General features: G+C 49.1%; 1 protein-coding gene across 1 annotated transcript in view; it reads right to left on the bottom strand.

The window, feature by feature from the left end:
- LOC103581559 (EGF-like module-containing mucin-like hormone receptor-like 2) overlaps nt 1-5,503 on the bottom strand; it is an 18,098-nt gene extending 12,595 nt beyond the window's left edge. The window contains 4 exon segments of the mRNA XM_008563367.1: nt 1,855-1,879; nt 2,001-2,078; nt 2,204-2,250; nt 5,329-5,503. Of these exon segments, the coding sequence (XP_008561589.1) occupies nt 1,855-1,879; nt 2,001-2,078; nt 2,204-2,250; nt 5,329-5,503 (325 nt within the window).
- Between the last annotated feature and the right edge of the window lie 11,057 nt (nt 5,504-16,560).

Below are 16,560 nucleotides of genomic sequence, written 5' to 3'. Positions count from 1 at the left end.
TTATGGCTGCGTAGTATTCTCCTGTGTTTATATACCACATGTTCCTTATCCAGCCATCCACTGAAAGACATTTAGGTTGATTCCATATCTTGGCTATTGTAAATAGAGCTGCTGCAATGAACACGGGAGTGCAGGTATCCTGTTTTCCATTCCTTTGTGTATATTGAGAATATACCCAGAACTGAGATTCCTGGACCATATTGTAGATCTATCTGTAGTTGTTTGAGGAGCCTCCATACTGTTTTCCATACAGGTGCAACAATTTACCGTCGCACCAACAGTGTAGGAGTGTTCCCTTTTCTCCACATCCTCGCCAGCATTTGTTATTCTCAGTCTTTTTAATAATGGCCAATCTAACTGGGGTGAGATGATACCTTGATATGGTTTTAATTTGTTTCCCGAATGTTTAGTGATGTTGAGCATTTTTTTCATATTCCTGTTGGATATTTGTATGTCTTCCCTTGAAAAATGTCTATTCAGCTCCTTTGCCCATTTTAACATTAGATTTTTTTTTACTGTGACATTGTTTGAGTCCCTCGTATATTCTAGATATTAATCCCTTGTCAGATGTATAGTTTACAAATATTTTCTACCACTCTGTAGGTTGTCTTTCTGCTCTGTTGATTGTTTCCTTTGCTGTGGAGAAGTTTTTAGTTTGATATAGTCCCATTTGCCCATTTGTTTATGTTTTTGTTGTTGGTTATGCTTTTGGGGTCTTATTAATAAAGTCTTTGCCCATTCCTACTTCCTGGAGTATTTCCCCTGTGTTTTCGTTTAGTAGTTTTATGGTTTCAGATCTTATACTTAACTCTGTAATCCATTTTGAGTTGATTCTGGCATATGGAGAGAGGGACATGTCCATTTTCATCCTCTGCATGTGCATGTCCAGCTTTCCCAGCACCATTTATTGAAGAGGCAGCCTTTTCCCCAATGTACATTCTTCTTGCCTTTGCCAAAGATCAGTTTGCTGTAGGTTTGTGGGTTTATTTACAGGTTCTCTATTCTGTTCCATTGGTCAGAGTGTCTGTTCTCATATGAATCATGCTGCTTTGGTTACTATAGCTTTCTAGTATAATCCAAAGTCAGATAATTTTTTTTTTGCTCAGGATTGCTTTGGCTATTCGGGGTCTTTTTTTGTTCCACATGAATGTTAGGATTTTTTTTTTATTTCTGTGAAGAATGTCATTGGTATTTTGATGGGGATTGCATTGAAGCTGTAGATAACTTTGGTTAGAGAGGACATTTTCACAATGTTAACTCTTCCAATCCAAGAGCATGGAATGTCTTTTCTCATTTTTGTGTCCTCTTTAATTTCTTTCAGTAGTGTTTTGTAGTTCTCATTGTAGAGATCTTTCACCTCCTAGGTTAAATTGTTTCCTACATATTTTATTTTGGGGCTGATTATTATAAATGGGCTAACTTTCTGAATTTCTTTTTCTGCTACTTTGTTGTTGTAGTGTAAAAATGCTACTGATTTTTGTATGTTCATTTTGTATCCTGCAACATTACTGAAATTGTTTATCAGCTCTAAGAGTCTTTTGGTAGAGTCTTTAGGTTTTTCTATATATAGGATCATGTTGTGTTACCAAGACTTTAGCCTGAGGAGAGTTTCCTGTCTTTTGCAAGGTTAACGTTTCTATGTGTAATTCCAAAAGTTTAGGCTAAACCTAAGACTACAGGGCTTTGGAGAATAGGCCCTGTGAAATACATTTGCTTTATAAATGTTGGTGTGCTCCACACTTAGTAGTCAACTGCCCTCAGAAATACCAAAGATGACAAAAACTCAATGTCCAGGCACAGCAAGAGGAAAGTGGGTTAGTAAGGACACAGGTATCTGATAGGGTGCAGGACTACTGCAGTGTCCACTCTTCCACCAGCCCTGGGAGACACAGGGAGTCAGACCAGCACCCACCACATGGGGGCCTGCCTGCTCCCAGAACAAAGCTTCCCCAGGCTCTATGAGATGCCTCTGCCTTTTCTTCCCCAGGTCCTTTCCTTACCTGGATGGTGTCCTGCACTGAGGCTGACTTGATGTCTCTGCCCAGATGCTGGACTTTGTCAAAGTAGCGGGAGAGACTCTGCAGAAAGGGGAGATGAGGGGGTCAGACAGCCTCTCAGGTGGATGAGGAGCTCAGGGCACAGGGCAGACATGGCACTGCATGGAGGGATTTCCTGCCTCCTGGTGCCCACTGGGGCCACTCACCCAGCTGTTGATTCCAGGTGGCAGAGTGCAGGTGGGGAAGGGGATCCCTGCAGGGGAGAGGACATGATTCATTAGGCTGACAGTGTCTGTGTGTGTGTTGGGGGAGAGGGAGGTTCTAGAATCATGTCAGGCCAGGTGCCTTCACAGACAGTGGTCATTTGGTTATTCAGGCTCCCATGTTTTGACTTCCAGCCTCAGTGGCAGTGGCACTTGTAGAATCCCTGAGTGCTGACACAGAAGGTGGAGCTGTGTCACTGGTGCTGTCCAGAGCTGCACTCATCCACATCTGGGACCAGAGAAGGGGATCAGGCCCCATCCCAACCTGATGAAGTTACTCTCTCCTCTCTGTGCCCCCAAAACTTTCTGACTAGTATTAGTACACTCCTTAGCTGGAGGTGATACTGTCTAGTGACTGCACATCCTTGAAGAGTGGGTTCTGCGTTAAGAGAAGTGTGGAAAGACCCAAGGCAGCAGGTGGGCCCCATACAGATATACAGGTTATGAAAATACTGAAATACCTTCCTCCCAGTTAGTAATCAGTTGCTGCCTGGGGCCCCCCTGAGGCTCACACTGGGTTTCCCCACTCCTTCCCCAGGACCCCCAGATTTTTTCACATCCAGCCTCAGAAGAGTTAACGCTTGGCATAGCAGGGAACCTCCAGCATTCATTCTGCTTTTTTGTGTGGGTGCCATTGAATATGTGATCAGATGTTGGACTGTGGGTCCCAAGGGATGTGAGGTTTGAGCTCTGGACCTTCGCAGATGGTGTTGTTTGGGCCACTGGGGGACCTGGGAATCGGCCTCCAGCCTCTGTTGTTGAGGCAGTGGGCAGAGCTGTGGCACGGGTTTTGTCCCAAGGTGCATTCAGTCACATTGGAGACAAATAGAGGGTCAAACCCTACCTCTTGCTGGCTCAGCCCCCTCCACAAACCCCACACACTTCCAAATCTTCTCTGTCCCCAACTATTGCCTGTGCTGCCACCTGGTGACCTTCAAATTCAACTTCAACTTCAAAGAACCTTGTGGAGGCCTCCCTGCAAGATGAGCACAGCAGGGATGATGGTCCCATTTTTAGGAGGTGAAATCAGGAGGGAGATGAGTCAGGGGGCTGGACTTCCTGACCAAGGACTCTCATCTGCTCTCTGCCTGGCCATGGCTGAGGTTCCCCTTCTCAAAGCTGGAAATGACACTTTCTTCTACTCACATATGAAAGATGAGGAAGGGGCGAGGTTTGGGGGCTCCACAAGGGCATCCCAGGCCCAGGACGCCCTGCCACCTCCCTGCTCTGTGGCAAGACCTTCCTAGAAGGTGAGTCCTTAGACAGGTCTCAGTAGACCTTTGGCCTTGTGGGAACCTGTGATCTTCTCCCTCCTCCTCAGGCTGTAGGACCCGCCTCGGTTCCATCCCCAGCTCCAGTCCAGCCTCACGGCGTCTTCCTGGGGCCTCTACCTGAGCACAGCTTCAGTTCTCTGGTTTGAGCTTAAAACCAGGCAGTCACTGGCATTTGTAGCTGCGCTGGGTGTTGATGCAGATGCCATGGCTTCTCATGTGGAAATTTGATCCCCAGTTTGGCAGTGTTGGAAACTGATTGAGTCATGGGGGCGGATCCTTCATGAATGGGCTCATGCTCTCCCTGGGGGAGGGAGGCCTGAGCGAGATCTCACTCTATTAGTTCCCAAGAGAGCTGGTTGCTTAATAGACCCTGGCACCTCCTCTCTCTCTCTCTCTCGCTTCCTCTCACCATGTGATCCAATTAGTTCCCAAGAGAGCTGGTTGCTTAATAGACCCTGGCACCTCCTCTCTCTCTCTCTCTCTCTCTCTCGCTTCCTCTCACCATGTGATCCACTTGTACCCGCCGGCTGCCTGCCACTTTCCACCATGAGTAGAAGCAGCCTGAGGCCCGTGCCAGATGCAGCTGTCCCCTAATCATAAGCCAAATAAACCTCTTTTCCTTATAAATTACCCAGTCTCAGGTATTTCTGCTACAGTAACACAAAACGGACTAATACAGAGGCAAAGCCAGCCTGTCATCTTATATTAACATACACAGACACTTCATCCTTTTCACACAAACCGTTCCATTGATCATAATAAAATGAAAACCACCACTGAGCCCAGCTGACAAAGATGGCCACCATACACATGCCGCTGTTCTTCATCCTCTTTATTTTCCCGAGGTATGTGTGTTATGTGCGTGTGTCCAAGCCATCTAATTTTGAAAATAGGCTGGTAGATTTCATTCAACTAACAATAAAAAAATTTGAAGAATTTTTCTTTATGAACAGCACTCTCTAGGAATTACTGTCACGCGATAGTAAATTGCACATGTTTAAAGTGTACAGTGTCTCTGAGTGACGAGTTTGATGTCTGCACCGGTACACACCCATGAAACCATCACCACAGTCAAGGGTGAATACATACCCTTGAAGGGTTCCTCAAGCCCTGCCTGGCCCCTAGGCCACTACCGATTCTGTCACTATCGATTAGTTTTATTCAACTATGATTTCAACCCATATTTGAACATCTGCCGTGTGCCAGGTTCTGTGCTAGGCTCGGGATACAGCGTGTATGAGAGACATCTCGGCCACCGTGGGGCATGCGGTCCACTGGGGAAGACAGGTACTAAGTCATCAGACGGAGAGGACCATTTTCAGATTGTGACCAACGCCAGGGATGGTATTTTACAGGGTAGGTGGAGGAAGAGCTTAGGGTAGACAGTGAAGTCTCCCTGAGGAGAGTGAATGAAATTGGAGTGACAGGGATTAAGTCATGTGGAAATCAGGGGAGAGTGATTCAGGCAGCGAGAATCACCTGTGCAAAGGCCCCGAGGTAGGACCATGCCTGTTGTGTGGGAGGAGCAGCCGTGTGGCCAGAGCAGAGCGAGTGAGGGGCAGAAGGAGGGGGCCTCTTGGGCTTTGCTGAAGTGTTTGCATTTCATTCTCAATGTGAAAGGGACACAGGGGGAGAGGGGGTAAAGAGAGGAGGGATGTGGTCTGAACTTCATCGAATCCAGAAATGTCGCCGGCTGCCAGAGGACAGTTATAAAGATGAAATGAGATCATGCAGCCCGTGCTAGGGACACCTGAGTACTCATGCCATAGCTCCCTTGGGTCCCTCAGGCATCACCTTGGGTCTCTGTCAACCCTGGATGGCAGCAGGTGATGTGGACAAAGACGTCTTCTGGCAACGACATCTCACACTCTCCCAGGACCCGAGAGAGGTTGGATTCGGTGGCTTTGGTCTCTTCCTGGGGACTTTTTTGTTTCTTAATTGATACAAAGACGTCTTCTGGCAACGACATCTCACACTCTCCCAGGACCCGAGAGAGGTTGGATTCAGTGGCTTTGGTCTCTTCCTGGGGACTTTTTTGTTTCTTAATTGATAAAACATAAGCAAATGTCCCTTGAAGCCATTACAGTTTCTCCCCAGAGGCATTGTCCATTGGTATGTGTCCTCACTTGTTAAAAATTTGTTTTTGCATACACTCTTCAGTATTGTGTGCTTACCTTAAACATTTCATATAAATAGCACCCTATCTTACATCTACACTGTTTTTTTTTTAACTTAGCCTCAAGTCTGGGGATCTACAAGGCCACACACCCCTTTTCACAGCTGTATGATACTCTATCCTCAGGGCGTACCAGGAGTTACTCACTCAGTCCCCTGCTGAGGGACACACAGCTTGTTACCAGCCTTCCACTGTCCCAAACCATAGGAGCATCAGAGGGAAGTGTGTTCAACCAGGGGTTAGCAAACTCTGGCCCCCAGGTTGAGTCCAGCCCCCTGCCTGTTTTTGTAAATAAAGTTTTATTGACACATGGCTATGCCCATTCATTTATGTAACATCCACGAGGGCTCTCCCAGTACACTGGCAGAGCTGAGCAGTTGTAACCAAGCCCAGGTGGCTGCAAAACCTAAAGTATTCGCCATCTGAATCTTTGCAGAAAATGTTTGCTATCCTCAATCTACTCTCTTTTTTTTTTCCTCTTTCACAGTGGAAAAACTTTGGCCACTACTAGAGAACTAAATGGATCTGTGGTCATATTGCAGTGGACATACAATCTTAGCTTCTTTTGACATTTCAACCTAATTTTGAGAGTTACCAATGGAAACTGATGCCCCGAGAGGTGGTGGAGCCAGGACGTGAATACCCAGGCTGGCCAAATCCCTCAACCCTGAAACTCCAGCCTAGGGGTGGTAGTGGTGACTTCCTGCTGATGCTAACACCATGCGGCTCCTGGGATACCCAGGTAACCAAGCCCCTACTTTGAATTCCTCCTATAGAGAACCCAAGATGGCTCCTGATTAACCTCCAGTGGATGCACACTCCCTGCAACAGCCTTCCAGCCCCCTGCATACAGTCTGTCCCCTGAACATGTGCTCAGGCTCCCCACCCCTCAGGGGGCCTGGCTTTGGGGGAGGGAAAGGAAGAAAAATGCAGGCAGAGTTTGCTGAGCAAATGAACTCAGCGTTTGACATCTAGGTTCACATCTTTAGGTACCTGTTGTCCATTGGACAGTGACAGTCAATATTTTCCCCTTTGGCACTGGTCTAGGCCAGTGGAGCTGGATGATTTGGGGACAAACAGGGAGCAGGAGGGGAGGGACATTGTGGGGAAGCTGATTGTCCAAAAGGGGCAAGTGAAGGAAGTGGTGTTGTGCCCACCTTGGGTAGGTGCTCTTACGGTGCCCACTTCACAGATGAGAAAGCAGAGGCTTGGCACAAGGATTCAAATGAGTCTGATGAACCACGGGCTATGCCGTTAGTCACATGCTAAGTGGGGTGAAAGGAGCCTAGCTTTGGGCCACTGGGGAAATCAGGGCCCAGAGAGGAAGAGACTTGCCCAAGGTCACAAAGCAGGTTGTCGGAGCATGTAATCACTGAGCCATCCTGCCTTCTGGACTGGAGAGAGGTCAGCGGAGGAGCCAGCTGGACACAGTAGAAGCCCGGCCCTCCTTCTTGAGTCCCAAGCTGGCAACGGCGGACGAGTCGCTTCTCCTCACTGAGCTCAGTTTCCTTGCCTGTAAAATGGGGATAAGAACAACCCCGGCTTGGTTACCATGGAGATGCGATGACGTGAGACCCGTGCACTCCGCAGGACGTTCGCTCCTGAGAACACTTCCCAGTGTGCCAGTTACAGCCCATGTTTGAGCCTTCAAGGTCCTCGGCCAGTGCTTGAAAGCCATCCAGCCCGGGGAGGGACTCAAGGCTGTCTGTTGTCATTGGGTGCTTTGAAGACGGTGGGGGGCTCTGCGTTTTGCTCAGGGCTGTAGTGGGACCACAGAATTTTACCATTTTGTGACAATGCGTGCCAGAGCGTTCACCCCGTGATATGCGTCTGTGGACCTATGACTGACTGTAGGGGCAGCGAGTAGGGGGATGATGTGGAATTTGTGTTCAAGTCCCAGCTCCACCACTTCTCTGGTCCTCAGTTTCCTCATCCGTAAAATGGGCTATGAGGAGTGCCTATCTCCTAGGATTACTGGGAGGATTAAGTGGGTTTATTCCTATAAAATGCCTGGCACATAGCAAGTGCTGGTGGCAGACATACCCTTAAGTGATCGCAATGAATCACCCCCCGCCACGGGCACTCTTCACTTTAACTTCAGCAGAAGCTAGGATTTGCTTCCAGCCAGCAGGATATGGTGGGGGCGGGGAAGATCCATGCATTTTTTAAAAACTTAAATAAATACTTAAATTGAAAAATTGGCAAAAGTGATAGATGTCGGTCCTGTGACTAGGCTACATTATATAATAAGACTCCGTCCTAGCCCACTAGTGCAAGAAAATCTCCCGCTGTCCTGGAGGAAGGAAACAGCCCAGTTGTTAACTGTCTGGGGAGGGATTCACATGGCAGCCAGTGAGACAACGGGGACGACAAACACTCGAGCTCGCGAAAAGATCCTGAGCTCCGAAAAGGAAAAACATAAGCTTCATCCTCGGACCTTCTGGGTGTCTCGATGTGCCCCTCTGAGAAATGGGAATAACAGCAGTCCGTGCCGTGTATGCCCGACAGCACCCGGCAAGTGGCAAATGGTCTCTCATTGCCACCATTTACCCAGCCAGCACAGGGGCCAGCGTGGCACCTTATCCTCGGACCTTCTGGGTGTCTCGATGTGCCCCTCTGAGAAATGGGAATAACAGCAGTCCGCGCCGTGTATGCCCGACAGCACCCGGCAAGTGGCAAATGGTCTCTCATTGCCACCATTTACCCAGCCAGCACAGGGGCCAGCGTGGCACCTGCTGTCATGTGTTTGAGGCCTGGCAGCCAGGGAGCCTAGCTGCTTTCAGAAGATCTTCGTTCTCTTGGGCACAGAATTGAAAAGAATAAACCCAGGCCGAGTTGGCTTCGACGTGCGAATCCTCCATCTGATGGTCGTGACCGCTAAATCGGTCCTGTTTCCTTTCCTGTTTTTAAGTTTTAGACTCCCTTGATTCCAAAGTGATTCACAATCATTGTGGGAAGAGGAGAAAAATCCAAAGAAAGAAAAATTTAAAGGGAAGGAAAAACACAAAGGCTTGCCAGTCACGTTTAACTGCTGACGCTCATGTGCTGTCCACAGGTATTTGTTGAGCAGATGCTGGGTGCTGTCCCTGGGCTGGGCAGGCAGACACTGTGGGGAGTGAGCCGGTGCCGGCCCCTGTCCTGGCTGCTCTCCTGGGCAAAGCCAAGTCTACAGACCATGGAGGTCGTGGTGCGTAGGCACACAGGCACTATAGGAGCCCCAAGGAGTCACCTGGCCTGGGCTGGAACATCAAAGAGGACTTCCTGGAGGAGGCGATGCCTCAGGTGAAGCTGGAAGTGTAAAGAAAAATGGCAGGATAACCAGGTAGAGGTGACCAGCAGGGGGACAAGTATCCTTGAGATGGGCAAGCATGGAGGGCGTGGATATCTGGGGAAGGGCATTGAAGGACAGTGAGTCTCAACCAGGGGTGATTTGCTCCCCCGGCATCATTTGGTGATGTCTGTGGACATTTGTGATTGTCACGACTGGTGGGTGCTCCTGGCATGGAGTAGGCTGGGGCGAGGGACACTGCTCAGCACCTGAAGTGCCCATGACCCCCCACCACAGACAGTGACACAGCCCCAAGTGCCCACAGTGCTGAGGCTGAGAAACTGTGGTCCAGATCCATCCATTCTCATGAAAAACCCAGGAGATGCAGACCCAGCCAGTGCAAAGGCCCTGGGGCAAGTTTCTGAAGACACAGAAGCCAGACAGCCAGCAACTTGCTGGAAGCCTCCAGCCCTTGACACCCCCCATGGGTCCTGCTCCCACCCTGTTCACTTCTTCATGAACAGCCCCTGTCCTGGGGCTCCTGCAGGTATGCCAGTTGTGACCCGACTTCCTCCAGCTGATAATCAATCAGAGACTCGGCTTAGCAGGCTCCAAAGGCTTCCAGGTGCACGGCTTCATGTTTCTGTGCCCCGACCCATCCCCTGATGTGGCTGAGGTATGCCAGCGTGTCACGGAATAGATTCCAGGGACAAGTGTCATTCGGGAGGTGAATGCTGGATTTAAGCTCCCGGAGGTCAGATCCCAGATCCCGTGGTTCCTTCCTGTCCCTTCCCCGTCACTTGTTTTGAGCGAAGAAAGAGGAGGAAGCAGCTGGGAAAAGTGCCTCTTTGGCTCCTGGGAGAGTAGGTGGGTTTTCCTTTTGATTCTGTCACCGACTCACCCCACACACCCGAGGCCCACGGCACTATGAGCCTCCTGCTCGAGTCTCCATGGAGACGGAGCCTGTCTCCTGCCTTGGCTGAGCCCGAGCTCCGGGGCCTGGGCAGGGCCAGGGTGCAGAATGTTGAGGGGGGACTGCTGACCCCTCTCCATGGCGCTCTGCCGTGTCTAGGGGTCCTGGTCACAATAATGATCACAGCCACTGATTGAATGTAAAGGATGTCCTGGGCACTACGCCACACTCACATTTTAGCTCATTGAATGCACACCAGGGACTTCGCCCTGTTTTCTCTTTAGTTCCACCTGGCAAATAGGGGAACTAGGGCTCAGCTGCATGAAGCGTGGGGAAGATGGTATAGGATTGTGGGAAGTATGTGGGCTTCCGAGTCTGCCTGCCTCGGTTTAGATTTCAGAACTTTTTTTTTTTTTTAACAGAGATCGAACCCTGGACCGTGGTGTAAACAGCACCAGCTCGAACCAACTGAGCTAACCACAGCCCTAGATTCCACCACTCTTGCTGTGTGACCCTGTGTGAGTGACTTGACCTCTCTGAGCCTCAATTCCCCCATCTGTAAAATGGGTGTAGGAACCGTACTTACTCCTAATGTTGCTCTGAGACCAGGGTGGGGACAGGGTGAATTCATCTGGGGAACAAAATTTAAGGGGGCACCGAAAAACGTCAGTCATTAAGATAACGAATGTTCTAATGCAATATTTTTTTAAATCAGAATTAATGCCCCCCAGATCCATGATAAACAGTGTCAACATTTTAAATAAAGATAGCATCGGCATTACCGACCCGTCCTCTTGGCTCGCTGTGACATGATTCCTGATCCTATTTTAAACCTAGAACAGGGTCTAGCCGGTGAGCTCGACTGGTTGGAGCACCATGCTGATAACACCAAGGCCCGGGGTTCGGGTCCCTTTACCGACCAGCGCCTGTTCCGGAGGCGGCCGTGATCGCTGTGCACGAGTGACACGCTCACACGTGCCAGGGACACTTATGGAGCCGCCACATGCGACTGTGCGCGGCTCTGGGTGTTTTTCCTGTTGTTATTAGTGGGAACCTGCGTTCCTTCTAGTCGCTCATATGATGACTGATGACTTCCCTCCTCCAATGCGGAGCTCGCCTCCTCCAGGAAAGCGCCTCCACAACCGGGATCCGGCGGTGCTGCCTCAGTTTCCCCGCACGCCCGGGCGCGGCCGCTGGGGGCGCTGCGGAGCTGCATTTGTGGTGGCCGCCGGGCTGGGCGCTGGCCGGGACTGGGGGTGCGGGCGCGTCCGCCGCTGCAGCTGCAAGTCGCAGCCGGTCCCACGCCCGTCATGGGCGGCGGCGGCGGCCCGAGCCCCCCGCGGCCAGCCCGATGGCAGGAGGGACCTGGACGCCATCAAGCTCTTCCTGGGTACAGGGTTTCTCTGGGGGTGATGGAAATGCTCTGGAATTAGATAGTCGTGATGATGGCACCACTTTGTGAATATTCTAAAAACCACTGACTTGTTCATTTGAAAAGGGCGAATGTTATCATGGGTCAATGATATCTCTCAATAAAGTTGTTATTTTAAAAGAGGAAGGTGCGAAAAAAGGAGGGGGGTGGGGAAAAAGAAAAAAAAAGGGAAGGTGCGGTAGCAGATCCAGTTCCCGTTCTATCCCCTTTTATTCCTCTTCCCAATTCTGTCCCCTTCCCTGGACCCCCCACCCACCCACGTTGCCCCCGGAGTTGAAGTTCCCGCCTCACTGACCAGCTGCCGAAAAAAATAAAATCATTTGGAGGAATATTAAGCAACAAGATGTAGATTGAAGGATAAGACACTAGTTTCCAAAAAGATTGTCCTCAGCCCCTTGTGTCCTAATAGAAATTAACTTGATTTCGTAAACTTCTCTGAAATAACAGCATGGTGATTCATGTTACAGAGAATTGTGGTAAGTAATTTTATATCTAGTTGTGGGGTTTTAATTGTACGTTTGTGCCTTTGTCGTCATAGCTTTCTATAACATTCTTGAGGGAATTTTTGCTTAGCATGCAATAGATATGTTTTCAGTGCACAATTTATGGTGACCAACCATCCCTATTTATTCAGGACTGAAGTTGGCCAGCACACAGGACATTCAGTGTTCAAACTAGGACAGTCGTAGGCAAACAAGGTCAGTTGGTCACTTCCATGAGCCAGGATCTGGACCAGATTCACAGGGACCCTGGAAAACCAAAACAGACCTTGTTCTGCCTCCATAGAGTTCATTCTAGCAGGGAAAATGGATTTTTAACCATGAATGACAAGAGTGATGTGATAGATTAGCACAAGAGGATTCAGTCCGGGGGAACGGGAGCCCTCTTGCCAGGACTGACATTTAGCTTGAGAGCTGAAGTTGGGGTCAGATTTAGCTAGTCATAGGGCTACACCGGACTGAGGGGACAGGGCTGCGTGTAAGACAGCACTGCATGTCCAGGGAACTGCATAAGGAAAGCTGCTGAAGCAGGAGAGGGCCTGGTGTGCTCCGTGAACTGGAAACACAGGGATGTCTGAAGCCAGGGCAAGGGGAGAGCGGTGTAAGCCAGACAGAGAGGGAGGCAGAACCGAACCAGGTGTCACTCTGGACTCTGTTCTGAGGCCAGGGGGGAAGACACCAAAGAGATGTGGGCAGGAGGATGATGTGATTTGTATTTAGTCTAAATACGTGTATTAAAATGGACTTCAGGATTCAGAAAGAAGACTTGTAAGAGGCAAGGTAAATGGTGTTAGAGAGAAATGTAGGAATCAGATGATCGTTCCCTAGGCCAGGGTGATGATTGTGGAGTAGGAAAGAAGTCGAACGATGCGATCTGGGAGTTTAGAGCTGAGTGTGATGATGCTCTCTCATGTAGGAATCAGATGATCGTTCCCTAGGCCAGGGTGATGATTGTGGAGTAGGAAAGAAGTCGCACGATGAGATCTGGGAGTTTAGAGCTGAGTGTGATGATGCTCTCGTTCATGCGTGCGATTGTCAGGTGGCGCAGAGCGCTTACTGCGCTCCCAGCTCCTGTCTGTGCAAACCTGCAGGCAGCCCCCTCACCCAAAGCCACGTGCACACATTCACTTTGCCCCTCACAGGGCCCTTCCTCCGCATCCTAAAGGAAGTCAGGTCTGACTACGACTAGGGCTGCCCTGTCCAGTATGGGAGACTCTAGCCACATGGAACTATTTCAGTTAATCCAATGAAAATTAAATACAATTAAAAATTAATTTTCTCAGTTGCACTAGCCACATTTCAAGTGCACACATTGCCACCTTATTGGACAGAGCAGAATTATAGAACATGACTATCACCAAAAGTTCTATTGGCCCATCAGCCGTGACCCACTTCCAGTACTGATGTATCCGGGGCAGGGCAGGAGTCACTGGATCTGTAAACTAAACAGAGACCCTCTCCTGCCCTAATAGGAGATTTTAGCTGCCAGACAACCTTGAAGGGGGCCTTGGGACTGAAAATATCTCAGGCACTTTCTCTGTCTCCTTTCCTCTTGGGGGCACAGTGAGCTGGCTGCATCCCAACACTTCTCCCACTCCACGACTTAGTGACTAAAACTACACCTAATTGCAAATTGGGTCCCTGGAAAGAAGGGAGACGTCCTCCACCCATAGAGGGCAGGGAAGTGCTGCAGCCTCACAGAGGCCTCAGGGAAAGTTTGATGTGAGAGGTGATGCTGGTTTCCTGTTGCTGCTGTAATGAATTATTACAAGTTTAGTGACTTAAAACAACACAATTTATTCTCTTGCAGTTCTGGAGGTCAGAAATCCTAAATGGGTTGCCAGGGCTGCGTTGCTTCTACAAGCTCTAGGGGAGAATCTATTTTCTGTATTTTTCCAGCTTCTAGAGGCCGCCTGCATTCCTTGCCTGTACCTCCTTCCTCTACCTTCAAAGCCAGGAGGGCAGCATCTTCAAATCTATATTTCTGCCCACACCTCCCGCCTCACCTCTGCTTTCATCATCACATCTACTTCTGTGACCCTGACTCTCCTGCCTCCCTTTTATAAGGACCCTGTATTATCCAGGATAATCTCCCCATCTCAAGGTCCTCACTTTAATCACATCTGCAAAACCCCTTTTGCCGTGTAATGTCACATATTCACAGGTGCTGGGGATTAGAACACGAACACCTTTGGGGCAGGGAGGGAGTTATTAATCTGCCTACCACAGAGGTCCCAGAGTCAAAGACTCCCTGCAACTCTATTTTTTCACATGGCTCACTGTCACTCTTTGTGTCTAATGCCCCATCTCTGCCCACACACAGCCTTCATTGCTTTTATTTTGGGGGTTCAGGAGGGTCACACATAGAAACCTCAAGAAGCTGGTCTTTAGGGAGTTATATTTTATTCTGTAATTCCAGGGAAAGGAGGCTTTTCGTATAGAAAGACAACATTCTATACAACTGCTTTGTACCTTCATTTTTTTTTTTACTTGAATTTATGGATATAATAATGCCTAGAGATTGAAGGAGGTTTGTTTGTTGGCTGCATGTTTCTTTATTCTGTGGATATCCCATAGTTTATTCAGTCAGTCCCCTATTGATGGTCATTTGTGTTATTTTTAATCCTTTGCTATTATAAATAATGCCAGAGTGACTAATCTTTCTTTCTTTTTTTTTTTTTTTAAAGATGACCAGTAAGGGAATCTATACCCTTGACTTGGTGTTGTCAGCACCACGCTCTCCCAAGTGAGCCATGGGCTGGCCCACGGTGACTAATCTTACATGTATCATTTAGTATTTGTATATCTTTGAGATAGATTCCTAGAAGTGGGATTGATAAAGAAAGAGTAAATGTTTTTGCAGCTTTGCTTGACGTTGACAAATCCTCTTCCATAGGAGTCACACCCAGCAATGTGTGAAAATACCTTTCCATGCAGCCTTGCCAAAAGAGTGTGGTCCATTGTATTTGATCTGACAGATCAGAAATAGTGTCAGTGTATTTGCAATCTGCATCTTCATTATTGCGAATTAGGTCGTCAGTGATACTGCCAAGGATACTGTCCTTGAAATGGCAGTGGTGAAAACCAGATTGTACAATAAAGAACGACTGGGGTGTGAGGAAAGGAGACAGAGAATGAAAAACTTCGGCTGGTATGAACAGAGACTGAGCAGTAACTGGAAAGAAAACTGCTCTGAGGATAGGTAACGATCCTGGATCACAGTTGAATGGTGTCAGGAAGAGTCCTGTAGAGTGGGAGAGCTTGAAGGGAAAGGACAGATGACAGATCAAGAGCGTACAGCTCCTCAGAAGCATGGGGTGGGCCACAGGGCAGAGCTGCAGAGCAGATCAGGAAGAGTCCTGTAGAGTGGGAGAGCTTGAAGGGAAAGGACAGATGACAGATCAAGAGCATACAGCTCCTCAGAAGCATGGGGTGGGCCACAGGGCAGAGCTGCAGAGCAGAGCTGTGGAAAGGGGAGACAGCTCCTTGTCTGTAAGAGAAGGAAGAGGAAGTCAAGGCTTAACAGTGTAGTTTGGTGGCCAAACAGGAAGGTAGATTCCTTCTCCTGATTGTTACCTTGAAAAGTAGGATGGAGGATCATCTACAGAAAGTGAGATCATTCGTTATAAGTCACTGCCTAACAAATGATCCCAACCTGTAGTCACTTAAAACAACAATAATCATTTATCATCTCTCCCACTTGTGCAGGCTGGTCTGCCCAGATGTTGCCAGGAAGCAGGCAGAGGATTGGAAACATGCCTGGCTGCAATTCTGCTGGGCTGGTGTGAAGCTGGGGGTAGGAATAGGGACACATGTTAAAATAAGGGATAGTGAAATCCAAGCCAGGTAAGTATGAAGTAGGGAGAGGAGGAGGCTGGTGAAGAGCAGGACAGCAGGAGCATGTGGACTGAGGCCTTTGTGTGGTCGGTGGACACATGTGATGAGAGAAAAAGATGAGAGAAGATGGTAGAAGTTGAGGGAGGTGGGTTCAGAGAGAGAGGTTTCTGAACTGTTGTCCCTGATGGTGGAACACAGCCAGGGATGACAAAGGCCAGGTGGGGTCCACAGGAATGTGTGGCCAAGAGGGAGTGGGTGCAGAAGGCCCTGCAGGTGAGGAGCTCCTGATGGTATCCACGTGAGGTGGGAGCGGAGGCTGAAGGAATAATGGGAGTCAGTGCCAAAGTCTCCAGGGAATGAGGGGTTGTAGCCGGGAACATTGGCCACAACTTGGATGGGAAGAATGTACCGTGAAACTCATGAAGCCAAGGTTTTCCAAGGGAGTGGAGCAATGATGTATGGTCATACCACTGGGGACAGAGGAAGACAAGTTTTGTCATCATGCGGCCTTGAATTCATCACCTAAGCAGAATAAAGGCCCAGTATGGAAGACAGAACTTGCATGTTAAAGGAGGACCTGAGGGACAGGCTGAGAGGACCTGTGCTCAGCAGCCTGGGGGGCAGGGGTCTGGGAAGACTCATTTTCCCATTTATTCCAGAGCACTGACCCGAGTGTCCTGTGGGAATAAGAGGAGCTTCCTGCTTGTCCCACTGCCTGGTGTTCAGGAACGTTTGCTGTCGGAGTCACAGGATGAGGACCATTGTCCTATGACCCTCTTGTGGTGAGTCATTGGATCCTGCAGCCCTCAGAGTCTGGGCTTTGAAGGCACCCAACCCACAGGGTGGGTGCAGAGGAGGAGGGGCCAAGCAGTTGTGGGGGAGGGTTGAGCAGAGCAGGTG

This window comes from Galeopterus variegatus, unplaced genomic scaffold (genome assembly GCF_000696425.1).
Source record: "Galeopterus variegatus unplaced genomic scaffold, G_variegatus-3.0.2 Scaffold13356, whole genome shotgun sequence".
In the NCBI taxonomy this organism is placed as follows: Eukaryota; Metazoa; Chordata; class Mammalia; order Dermoptera; family Cynocephalidae; genus Galeopterus; species Galeopterus variegatus.
Note: the sequence above shows the minus strand (reverse complement) of the source record. Positions and strands in the feature narration are given on the sequence as shown.